The 13,749-nt window shown below is 42.3% G+C and overlaps 1 protein-coding gene across 1 annotated transcript in view; it reads left to right on the forward strand.

Moving 5' to 3' along the window:
* Positions 1 to 678: 678 nt before the first annotated feature.
* The window catches only part of LOC308096864 (solute carrier family 41 member 3-like), a 511,014-nt gene continuing 497,943 nt past the window's right edge, over positions 679 to 13,749 (forward strand). Inside the window, exons 1-2 of the mRNA XM_080444348.1 lie at positions 679 to 798; positions 5,846 to 6,240. Of these exons, the coding sequence (XP_080300474.1) occupies positions 5,923 to 6,240 (318 nt within the window). The 5' untranslated portion in view covers positions 679 to 798; positions 5,846 to 5,922. The remainder of the gene's footprint in view (positions 799 to 5,845; positions 6,241 to 13,749) is intronic.

Genomic DNA, 13,749 nt, shown 5'->3' on the forward strand with positions numbered 1-13,749 from the left:
AACTCAATTGGGAGAAAATGGGAAAAATGGAGAGAAGAAACACATATTATGTGACATGTAAAATGTGCCGACTGTACTAATGGTGATCCCCCAATGTCAAATTCAGCACTGGATGACATAGGCTACAGTAGGATAGCAGCGTGAATGATTATTGTCTGATTTGATGACAGTCATCAAAGGTTTGAGAACGCTATCTTATCTGTATATTCCACGTTGAAAGTGTACAGTAAAATCGTGACTGTTAAGTAAATGTTAATGGAACTCTTGAGAGTGTACAAATGTAACCAAATGGACCCGTAGGTTAAGAATAAGCCCTATTTTAAAGTGCAGGACTGGTAAAGTGAACGAGCTGCAACTGACAGAGTGAGATGAGGTCAGACAGACGGAGGGATATCCTTATCTGCCAATGGCATGAAATTTAAGACCCCACTCACACACACGCTCGCACACACACACACACACACACACACACACACACACACACACACACACACACACACACACACACACACACACACACACACACAGTACAAAGATTCACACCATAGCTCAGTGAGCACGGCATGGGCACACGTGGAACATACACACATAGCTTATGAATGTACATTGACAGAAGCACCCTACACACACACACACACACACACACACACACACACACACACACACACACACGCACACACACGCACGCACGCATGCACGTGCACGTGTGGGGTGCTCGCACATGTTTGTCAGTTATACATTACTTGGTGACTGGTGTTCACCTCAGTGGATCTGCTTTACGATCTCTTGATAGGAAAGGTAAGGACTTTGACTAACCTTTGGTGAAGAGCAATGTCACTCACACACACACACACACACACACACACACACACACACACACACACACACACACACACACACACACACACACACACACACACACACACACACACACACACACACACACAGTACGTGTAACTCTTACAGTGTACAAAGGGGTTCATTTGGTTAGGCTATATTTGTAACATATTTGTGACTGCTGAGCCCTGGCTGTGGGTTGAGAGTTTCCATGGAATATGACTGCGGACACTTATAGCTGCTTCTATTATCGTTGTCATTTTAGTCGTTGATTTTATTATTGTTGCTGTTGTCCGTTGTTGTGCCCCCCCCTCTCTGTATATCTCTCTATATCGTTCTGTATCACTTGCTCTGTACAGTAGGCCTTCTCTCTCTCTCTCTCTCTCTCTCTCTCTCTCTCTCTCTCTCTCTCTCTGTTTTTCTGTATCTCTTGCTCTTGCTCTATATCTCTGTATCTCTATCTCTTGCTCTATATCTCTGTATCTCTCTGAATTGAATTGTAAACACTTAATAGATAAACACGGGGGATTTTACCATCTATTGCTATTGTAATTGCATTGTATCATGTCTTGTGCTTGTCAATACAATTGACAAGTGATTTATTCAAAAGATAAACCTTTATTGATCCCCATGGGGAATAGTTTTTTGTTTTGATTTACTGTACCTTGTAGAATGAGAGCATACATGTGTCTAAACCCATCTTTTAGCTTACACGCACGCACACACACACACACACACACACACACACACACACACACACACACACACACACACACACACACACACACACACACACACTGATGTTAATAATATTGAGCATGTAAGCTGCAGTTTCTACTCCTACTCTTTGTCATGTCAGACTCCCTCGGTTTATTTTATTGTGAATCATTTTTGAATGATGTATAAAGCTGGCTCCAGACCAATCCAAATCGGCCCGACTTTGGGCCGATTTGGCTTCGGGAAGCGTCGGCCAGTCGGTTAGGGGTCCGTCGGGGGGTCCGTCGGGACCTTTTCGGCCGACCCAGAGCCGACCGAACATGTTCAGCTTTTTAGCCGACTGGCAGAGCAGTGGCAGTGACAACAAAGGGCTGTCGGTGTTGCCAGATTATGTGAGAGAAACAAGCGACCATGTCTATGAAAACCTACATTCACTGTTTCTCGTTGTTGCTCCCAGAGAGAGAGAGAGAGAGATTGATTGATTTGACCTACTTTCGCGCAGTTTTGGTGTGCAACACAACCCTCGTTTAAGTGAATTGCTTTCACCTGCTGCTGCTGTGTGGAGCGCAGTGGTGGAAAAAGTACTCAAATGTTTTACTTAAGTAAAAGTATCAATACTGCAATGTAGAAGTACTTGAGTAAAAGTACAAAAGTATTGGTATCAAAATGTACTTAAAGTACCAAAAGTAAAAGTACTCAAATGTTTGAAAATAGCAGATCTACAAGCTCACAACGCGTCGCTTCGCGACGTGTTGTGAGCTTGTAGATCGGCTATTTTCAAATAGCCTAGGTATAAAATAGAGCTAAAGTGGTTACTGTATGTTTTATAATGTAATAATTTATATCTGCAAAGTAACTAATAACTAAAGTTTTCAAATAATTGTAGTGGTGTAAAAGTAGAATATTTTCCTCAGAGATGTATGGAGTAGAAGTAAAAGTACTGAAAATTAGAAATACTCCAGTAAAGTAAAAAATCCTCAAAAGTGTACTTAAGTACAGTACTTGAGTAAATGTACTTAGTTACTTTACATCACTGGCGGAGTGTGCGCTACAGGGCATATCTCCGCCAAGCCAGGGTGACCTACCCAGGCTCATGAAATTCATATGCAGGCATAGTAGCCAATTAGAATGAAATCTGCAAAAACGGACTCATATACTGATACAGAACCATATATTGGCTATATATTATGGCTGTCGGGTGGAAATCTTGTATGTTCCTTTTTTATTATTATTTAAAAACAATAAAAAATCGTGAAAAAAAAGAAGCTGTAATTATTAATAATTAAGAAATACTATATTTTAAAGAGTGAAAAATCAACTAAAGTCATTATTAGTGCAAGTTCATTAACATTTCATTTGAATGAAAATTAATTGTGGGTAAAATACATTATGTGAATCTAATGTGATTAATGTGACCCCTACTTCAGTCAGTGAAGTCCAGGGCTGAATGTGACATATTGAGACCTATATAACTAAATATTGGTCATTTGCCAACACATTATTTTGTGAAATAAACGGGTTATATTTCACAGATAGTTATACTATTCTTATAATATATTAAAATACAATGATCCTTAACCTTCAAGTTAAATGCATTATTTCCGTGGACTTAAAAATCATTTTTGGACTTAAAAATCATTATTATTTTTTTGGATGGCCTTCCTGCCCTGGCAGGAAGACCGGGCAGGGCCTTTCCAAAAAATTACAACACCAAAGGCCAAGTGGCCTTGCCCCTAAAATGACGAAATTCCAGGCTTGAATGCAATAGATGTACTCTGAGTCTGTTACAAGTAAAAGTCCAGAATTCAACATTTACTTGAGTAAAAGTACTAAAGTATTGGTATAAAAATGTACTTAAAGTACCAAAAGTAAAAGTGCAAAAATGTTTGAAAATAGCAGATCTACAAGCTCAGAACGCGTGCATCGCAACACGTTGTGAGCTTGTAGATCTGCTATTTTCAAATAGCTTATAGGTATAAAATAGGGCAAAAGAGGTTAATGTATGTTTCATAATGATTTATATCTGCAAAGTAACTAGTAACTAAACATTTCAAATAATTGTTGTGGAGTACAAGTATAGACAATTGGAAATACTCCAGTAAAGTAAAAGTACCTCAAAATTATACTTAAGTACAGTACTTGAGTAAATGTACTAGTTACTTTACACCACTGCACGTCAGTGAAGAAAAAACGCTGGGAACATCCCTAAGTGGCTTTGCAGGGAAACAAGCCCAAAGTCGCTTATAATAAGCAGACCTGGCAACGCTGGCACGCTAAAAGTCAAATTAGCACATGAATGGCCAGTCGGCTGACAGACTTAAATGGTAACTTTTGCCAACCGAATACCAGTCTGTTGCAGTCTGGAGTAGTCTGCAATAGTCTGGACGAGTCTGTTTGGTGCGGAGTTGCCTTAACATAATCTCATGTCAGCATATCTATCAGATATGACATCAAAGATACCTAAAAAAAAATCACTTTCCTCAGAGGGCGGAGCTGCCTATTACACCCCTCCTCCTGTTGGTTTCAAACCAATCACAGTGCCAGTAGGCTAGCGCCACTATTCTGGTCTGTCCATGGCAGCCTCCTGTAGCACTGTCTGACATGTAGAAGATCTCCGAGTCGAGATGTTGGATCATATTATTATTGTTGTGAATGACCATGTGTTTACTGACCGGGCATCAGCAGATTGTCAACAACAGCATTGTATGTAGGCTATGTATGTAATGTAATATGTCTGTAGTATGTGTACTGTTGGTGCTGTCATCCTGTTTTGAACGACGTCAACGACATCATGCAACATTGTAACATTGTAACAACGTGTCAATTGGACCGCTGATGATACTGGTGGTAACCGGTATTTGGCTGCGGAATCCCATTTGAAAACGTGTTGTTCCAGGAGACGATTTGTGTTTATAGTCTTTAAAAAACGTATTCAATCATTTCCACAAAAAGACATGTAGCCTACAAGCTCACAATACGTCTCATCGCGACGCGTTTGTGAGCTGGAGTCCAGCTGCTGGACTGTCTATTTTCGAACAGCCAAAGTATAAAAGGGTTGACGTGGTAAACTGAACCCGTTCCTCAAGGACCCCTGGCTGTGTGGACCCCCTTTGAGAACCATGGACTGCATTGCTTGCGTTCAGTGAATACCATCTGTGCAGAAACGGAGACCTGGCTGCAGTCTTACGTTTTCAGCCCACGCCACGTTGCTAAAGATACAACCAGGAACTTATACATTATTAAACGTAATGTAAGTTAATGTTATGTAACCCATCTAGAGTAAAGTAGTACATCTGCAGTGGTTGGAGGTGGTCCGCTTACTCTTCCATTGAGACATTTGGTGTGTCGGGTAGGACACCTGCTGGTTGACAATAGTACTGCCAGAAGCTCATTATCATTATGGCCAATATCTCCTTTGATTGATTGATTGAATACTTTATTAACAGTTTGCAAATAGGCCTAGTACAGTGAAGATTACAATAATGCTACAGTAAAAGGATAACACAAAAAACCCTTAGCCTATATCCATTGTGGTCTTGCGTATTCAATTCATCGAGACATTTAAAGACATACAGTAATATACAAGACATCTTCAACACTAGTAGCAACAAAACGTTATGTGTACAGTAAGAGATAAGGGGATTGCAGTTTTAACGGCATGCATTAACGTTGTAGACCACTGATTCTCAAGAACAAATGTTTCAAATGTTTATCCGGGACACTGTGTACAAATGGAACGTGTAAATATGTTCCATTTCAATTTGTTCATACAATTGTAAAAAACATGCAAGTACATGTAGCTACAAACATGCACATAAATGTTTCTACAAATGTACAAATATTTGTACACTTTCCGAGTTACAGACATGTATGGTTCATTTGGTTCCTATATCAAACTTGCAATTTAAGATTTTCGTCTCCGAGACTCAAATATAAATACTGGAGTGGTAAATTAATACAATATAAAACCTAAAACTGTGTCGCCAATCTTACAGAATTGATCAATGTAAGCCTACATCGGATTGGATACTGTCACTTTTCTCTTAAATGTCTCAATGACACAAGACGACAAAACACCTCCAGCCACACTGTTCCCATGTGGGTCCCAAGAACATGATTCCATTTTCTTCCCTCTACATTTATGAAAGTTACATAGAAAACAAGAACCATCTATATCTTACGTTGATTTTTTTTCATATCGTTTGTAAGATATCTTCCATATTGGAGAATTGGATGTATTCCCCTCAGTCCTTTCACTTACTGCGTCGCCATCTTTGTGTCTTTCTGCCAGACTGAACCACAGCCACCACCGGCCCTACCCCTACCACCACCAGCACCAGCACCACCAGCTCCACCAGCACCAGCACCATGCCAGGTGACGACCCACAAGCCCGTCAAAGGAAGAAGCCCAAGAAATCTCGCCCCAAGGGGAAGGGCAAAGGCCAGGGGGGTGGCGGCAGCCCCGATGCCCGCCTGGCAGACGCTTTAGACGGGCAGGATGAGCCCGTCTTGTCCCCGGTTCTCCAGCCGGCCCCCAAGAAGCCGGCTGAGGACAAGAGGCCTAAGGTGTCGGTCGCCACGGTGGAGGAGGAGTCGTCCGTCGCCATCTGTCTACAGGTGGTGTTACCCTACCTGCTGGCAGGGATGGGCATGGTGATGGCGGGCATGGTGCTAGACTCCGTGCAGGTAAGTGTGCGCGTGTGTGTGTGTGTGTGTGTGTGTGTGTGTGTGTGTGTGTGTGTGTGTGTGTGTGTGTGTGTGTGTGTGTGCGCGCGCACGCACACTGTATGTGTTCACAGCTTGTTGGCCTGGTTGTACTTTTGTCCTCTGCCCTCAGGTGTCTCAAGCCTAATCATTTATACTTTGCCGTATAACATTATCCATTAGCATTTAGCAATTATCCATTAGCATTTCATTTGCACAGTGGGCCCCTATCCAATTAGACACAATGATGTCTGTTTTATGACATCTCCCATATCTCTCTCTCTTCCTCTCTCTCTCTCTCTCTCTCTCTCTCTCTCTCTCTCTCTCTCTCTCTCTCTCCCCCTCTCTCTCCCCCTCTCTCTCTCTCTCCCTCTCTCTCTCTCTCTCTTAACATGCGCCTATCATCCTGTGACCCGCAATACAACAGTTTATTAGGCATTATCAGACACTCTTATCCAGAGTAGGGATCGGACGATAATCGTTATTATTGTTTATCGTGATAAAAATCTGCTCTCAATAATCCTATCGCAGAGATTTTAATTTACTGCAAAATTGTCCTCTGTCATACACTAGGATAAGCTGCAAATTCAGTACCACTTAAAGGTTCTATGACATTCATTTTCACTTTTTTTATTTTTTATGTTTTTTGGGGGGTTTTATGACCTCAATTACACCCCAAAAATCGGAACTTTGAACATTCAGTGGATTTTCTGTGGTCTGGGGTTTTCTGAATAATTAGGCTGAAAAGTAATCTGAGCTTGGCCCTTCGGCAGTGAGGTCACAGCCGATTAATCCCGCCCACTCTCCTCCTCGCCCCTCCCCTCCCCTATCCTTTCCTTCGGGGGGGCGGAGCAGAGGCGATGATTGACAGGCAAAATCCCTCACCAGCGACACCCGCAGGCAAAGATTTTTTTTATCATTGCAGTTGAAAAGGCTTTAGAAATGTGAGAGAAAAACACCTGCCATGGATCAATGGAGTGGATTTTTTTGTGAAAACTTTCTATACACGTTTGAAGGACCATGACAAAGACTTTTAACACATTTACCGCCGGGCCCGTAGTTCTACGGGCCGTTAAATCCAACGGTTAAGCGCCAATCCCGTAGCCTACGGGCTGTGGTGCTTTTTCCTTTTTTTTTAATTTTCTAGGGGGACCATTTTCAGTGTAACACCACCCGATCTCGACCGGAAGTGCGATCACGTTTTTTGTTTCCCGTCTGCCTCCATTCTAAGTCGTACACAATAACCCCTGTAAAAGCCCCTGTAAACATGTAGTTTTTCATCCTCGCATTTCCCATGTTAACTTAAACGGTCAGAACTCAAACATGGCGGCTCCGTTTGACACGTGGTCTTCACTGGTAGAAGCAGTGAGATCTCCGCGATGTTTACAAACAGTGCACAGCTCAATCTTAAGGATTTTAACAAGATCTGTGGCGACGTGAAAAAAACAAAAAACAACAATAAAACGTTGGCACTGGTGAGTACATTATGAGATTAACCTCTGGCGGTCAATGTGTTAATGTGTGGTAAAACTGAACGTCATGAAACCTTTAAACCCTCTATACTTGATAAAACGGTACGCTCTTATTTCACTCTACATTTCTAGATCTGCTATATTTTGTCTTGTAGAACGGCTATATTTGGTGAACGTTCCCCCCAGAATAGGGATGCTGGGGGTTCAAGTGGTTAACAAAAGTGGCATATCGTCCCATCCCTAATCCAGAGTGATTTACAAAGTGGAAGGTCAGAGTAGAGGGCATGAACCCTCGTCAATTAACGACAGGGTAAATGGTCACATATAAGTAGAGTGCAAAGAAAACAATTTGGTGCTACAGAGTAACCAGGACACCATGTCTAAACGACATGCTATCTAAATATAAGTCTTACAGTTTTTCACGATTGTTAACACACGTTTCTCAAAACAATAACGGCTTTCTCAAAACTGCACACACAAAACTGAAAACCTCACGCACAAAATTCTAAACCCTACACTCATTCGCAAGATGACTCTTTGCCATCAAATCTCTTAACTGTTCACAAAATGGAACTCGTGTTTTCATTTGGTACACACGGCCATATTTTCTGCCTCCGGTTCATGTAAGAGGGCCTCATCCACATCACAGGCAATGTTCTCCCTGTCCAAGCAGCGTTGAAAAAAAACGATTCGAATACGATTCGCGATTCTCATGTTGGACGATTCAGAATCAATTCTCATTTTCAAAAAATGTATTTAAAAAAAAAAAAGATTTTTGTATAATGACATTTTTAAGAAGTGGCAAGTTATGGGCTGAATTGTTTTTTTTACTGTAATCGAGAATCTTTTTGAATAGAAAAAAATAGTTTTTGAATCGAGAATTGTTTGTTTTGAAAAAATCGGAATCTTGACCCCAAGAATCGGAATGGAATGGAATTGTGAGATAGCAGAAGATTCATAGCCCTAACAGTGACGTAGCCACAAGCCTCCTCCATGGCCTGGAGCAGTGGGACCCGGCTCTGTGGGTTCCGTTCATATACCTTCCACCTCCAAGCTGAAAAGAACTCCTCAACGGGATTCAGGAAAGGAGAATAAGGTGGAAGGTACTGGTCCTGGAACCACTCAGGCACTGGAGCAGCCCCGGTGGTGCAAATTGCTCACCAGACCTGAATGTTTAGAGATTTTAATATTTGTGTGTTGTAGGTTGATGCTTTGAGATTTTACGTGAGAAGTGTGTGCAACAACTGAACATTGTGTGTAGTGTTTGGACCACAAGGTGATAATGTAATTGACATCAGAGTGTAAAGAAGGAAAGTCAGAGTCTATTGCAGATAAGGCAGTGTGAAGTAGTGCCAAATTGGGTCGAGCGATTAGTACATGAAGTGAAGGGTGTGCAAATTGTGCAGAATTTTCGCTTTTTGTGTGTTAAAAATTGTGAAAAACTGTAAGTCATATATCTAAATAACATGCATAGCTTGTGAACAACTAGCCAACACACATTGATGCATAGTATAACTAGCACCTATCAAACAAATAGGCAGCAATAAGCGATATAAGGAATGAGGAGCTAGTGCTAGGGGATAGTCTCAAGAGGTGAGTTGACGTCCTGTGTTTATTGTTTGTTTATTGTTTAGTACGGATCCCCATTAGTCCTCATGTACAAAAAAAAGAAAAGTGTATTCCTTTAATTTCCTTTTGAAGCTTGATTTAATGCCTATCCTTATTATACTGTATGTGGCGGGAGCCCATTCCAATGTGTTACTGCTCTATAGATCACTGTTCTCTTAGGTTCATTAGTTATTGTTAAAGGCAGAGTAAAGTGAACACCCATAGCATGTCTAGTATTGGTCGGTTATATCTGTAACAACAAATGTACAGGTTTACCAGTAAGGGGGTGATGCCCTTGATTGCCTTGTAGGTCATCACCGGTATTTTGTACTGGGTGCTGGCAGTAACCAGAAGCTAGTGAGGGAACGCAGAAGGGGGGGGGATGTGAAATTTTAGGGAGGTTGAAGACCAGGCGTGCTGCAACATTCTGGATTAGTGGCAAGGGTTTGAGTGAGTGAGCATGCAGGCAGACGACCAAGGTTGTTGATAGTCAAGCCTGGAGATGACTTTGATGGCTCAGATAAGGAGCTGGGCAGACTCCATTGTGACGAGGGTCTGATCCTCCGGATGATGTATAGTGCACACACCCCACAGTATCAAGTGATCGTTGCAATGTATGCCTATAGAAGGACAGCTGACAGCCTCTTTTCATCTGCAGCTCATCAGTATTTCATCCATCCTCTCTTAAACTCTATCTATTTGAGCTATGTCTCGGCGGAGAGGGGGAATCATGTGTCCAGTCACAGGGGACAGACAAGGACACAGAGAGAAGGTGGTAATACAGCAATGTCAAACTCTTGGCTCATACCCATTGCCAATTACTTAGGGAAACATTTAACTGATGTTATTATTTACCAGGTATGTCTCCAGGAGTTTCAATGACACGACTTTCAAGTCGCACAGGAATTACTTTCTATAAGTGAGCCCATTCCTTGTTTTGTTGTCATGTCCTTTTTTTAAAAACAGACCAATGGCAGCTGTTCGATAAAAAGTATGCAACATTTCCATTTAAATATCCAGGGATGGCTCTGATTATAGCCGAGAGTGCACATTCTTTTGCAGCTCTTTCAACTCAGTGAGGAAAAGTGTGATAGTTTATTTATAATACAGTGAGCATCATTCTGTTCAGTTTTGTTATACAATGTGCCTGGGCTGCTCAGTCCTTAGAATCGCCACGGTTCTCGGGTTTGATTCCGAGCTCCACCCCAGCAATCCATCTCCCAAGGTTTTAGTGTCTTGTAAAGGGGATAGATGCCCTCGTTGCTCGGCTGAGAAAGGTACAGTACTTGAATACATGTACTTGGGTACTTTCCACCCCTGCCAGAGTGTAAACATAGCAGGTAGGAGAGAGCAAAGATGGGGAGAGAGAGAGAGAGAGAGAGAGAGAGAGAGAGAGAGAGAGAGAGAGAGAGAGAGAGAGAGAGAGAGAGAGAGAGAGAGAGAGAGAGAGAGAGAGAGAGAGAGAGAGAGCTAGGGAGGAAGAGAGGTGAAGTGGGAAAGAAAGGGAGAAAACAGAGAGAGAGAGAGAGCGAGAGAGCGAGAGGAGAGAACAGAAAATATAGGGATAGATGGAGAGGAAGTGTGTGGAAGGAAGTGAGAGAAGAGAGATGGACAGAACAGAAAGGAGAAGAGAGCAGAGGGAGTGGAGAGAGAAACATTGTGGGCGGGGGGGAGAGCAGAGAGCAGGACACAGCAAAGAGACCGCAGGAGAAAGACAAGATGGAGAGAGAGTGAAAGAAGATAAAAGGGTCGATAACATGGAACAGGAGAGTGAGAGGTTGCCACACAGCTGATAGAGAGAGAGAGAGCGAGAGAGAGAGAGAGACAGAGAGAGGGAGAGGAAGCAGAAGAAGAAGAAGAGAGAGAGAGACAGAGAGAGGGAGGAAGGAGAGAGAGGGAGAAGGAGAGGGAGAGAGAGATTGGTCTTCCTCAGTGAGTTTGCATATGGTGCGTAGCGGATAGCCCTCCCTGTTTTTATGCTACGTCACAGCGGAGCAGGACTCCCCGGTGCTGCTTACACGAGCAGCAGACACAAACCCACTCCTGGACGCCGGCTGCTGCACTCTGCCAGCAGATCTCCCTTACGGCCGTCGCAGGGTCACAACGTTCTTACCTTCCTCCTCCTCGTCAGACTGTCTGTCACCCAGCCAACGCAGAGTAGTGTGACCGAGACGGGCTGCAGACATCATCGGCTCAACTCACAGGACACCGTGGACGTTTTGAGTGTCTTCGCGTCTGCGCTCTCAGGGCAGAGAGACACGGACATTCGGGGCCTGTTGGACGCCAGTGGACCTGTACAGCAAGTGGACATCGAAATAGACCGACTTCACAGGACTGGGGCAAGTGGAGTTGAGGCTTAAAACGAATGTAGTCTGGACTACGTTAATTGGATATCGAACTCAACAAACTTGAACTCTTCTCTTGTCCGTAAAGCAGCCAGAAGCCCCCCCAAGGCTCTCACGATCTTAATTAAAGAGACAGGTCATTTAAGAACATCATTTATATGCTAATGACGATTGAGCTCCAAAATAAGCTGGCCCATCTCTGGACTTAATGAAAACAGGACATAATTCAATACGACGATGATGATGATATGAAAAATGCATTATCTGCGTCAGTTTTTCTTGCTCCCTTTTGCCTGAGAGAAAAAAGCAACGTGCGTGGAGAGCTGCTTGTCTGACGGCGTCATTTAGTCAGGCAGCGCATCAGACCTGCCGGGAACATCGTGACCTGTGAATAAGGGAGAGACGTTTAATGATTTTGTGCCCGGCTTACTGCTGACGAATGGACACCTCAGCCCCACTGACTCACTCACCACAGGGCTGAACATGTCATGTTTCAGTGCTCTCTGCAGGGAATTTGTTCCAACTTTCAGTGGATGCAAAGAAAATCTGAGTCCTGGAGACAGTCTCTGACTTAATTTACTTCTAGTACCACAGCATTGGATAACAGCTTAGAATTAATTTATTTTTAATTACTTGATTAAAGTTTCCTCTGACATCAACGGGGTAAGATAAGTGCACATATATATGTTTTTAAGACCTTTAATTAAAACATGTATTGAATTAACCAGAGACCTTCAACCAGAGGAAGGAAGAAGTAATTACTGGATCATTTGCTGTTGTTTTTAAATGGATGCCTAAAGCATTTAGTAATGCACCAATGTGATTTTTTTCTTTTTTGAGGCGGATGCTGATATCCACTATTTCTCCATAGATCAAATGCTGGTGCAAAACAGGTTAAGCTATTCAGACATGCATATCTTAGATTAATTAAGTGTTTCATTCAAAAGGACCATTTTTATTCCGGGTCTAATGTGACAGAAAAGAAAGATTCCACAATCTGTCAAAAAAATAATTATAAATAATATCGGACCGATACTGCTTTTTAAAGCTAATATCTATGCATCGGTGCATCTATAAAATCACTAATTTGACCATCCACTTCTCACTCCCTCACTTTTTTAGGTCAAAGGAAGCCAGTCAAGCTGATTTGATTTGAGGCTAGCAGAGAGAGAGACAGCAACAATATTTGCTTTTAACCGAACACACCGCTTTTGCACTCGGACCGCCATGGGCTAACAAACTGGTTGAACTCCATCGCTACTTCACTCACTCAACATGGTGGTGACTCGTCTGGAAGTGGAGCTCTGCTACCACGGCAGCAAGCTCCGCGGCGTGACCTGGAAGCTGACGCGCTCGGAGCACGGCTTCCTGCCGGAGAGCTCGTGCCGGATCGCTTCCCAGGTCATCATACCGTACCTGGTGGCGGGACTCGGAATGGTGTCCGCCGGCATCGTCATGGATCTTATACAAGTACGAACAGCTGAGGGAAACCGTTGATGTTTCAAAGGATGGCATGCAGCGAAAGATATAGCATAATATAATATAATATAGGCCTAATATCATTTAATATCAAAGTAAAGAAAACTTTACTTTGATATGAAAATTGCTCCCCAAGCAATTTATTAAAGTGTTATCCTCAGTGGTGGAAAGTAACTAAGTACATTTACTTAAGTACTGTACTTAAGTACAATTTTGAGGTATTTGTATTTCCAATTTCCAATACTTTTACTTTTACTCCACTACGTCTCGGATCCAAATATTGTACTTTTACTCCTCTACATTTATTTGAAAACTTTAGTTAGTTACTTTGTAGATTTTGATTATTATTACAAAATATACATTACGGCCGATCTACAAGCTCACAATGCGTCGCGATGTGACGCATTGTGAGCTTGTAGATCTGCTATTTTCAAAAGATGTTTATACATTTGAAAACTTGAAATGGGACTTTCTGCATAATGAGTACTTTTACTTTTGGTACTTTAAGTACATTTTGATGCCAATGCTTTTGCACTTTTACTCAGGTACATTTTGAATTCCGGACTTTTACTGAGTATTTATATTGA

Source organism: Gymnoscopelus braueri, assembly GCF_963280865.1.
Source record: "Gymnoscopelus braueri genome assembly, chromosome: 12".
NCBI lineage: Eukaryota > Metazoa > Chordata > Actinopteri > Myctophiformes > Myctophidae > Gymnoscopelus > Gymnoscopelus braueri.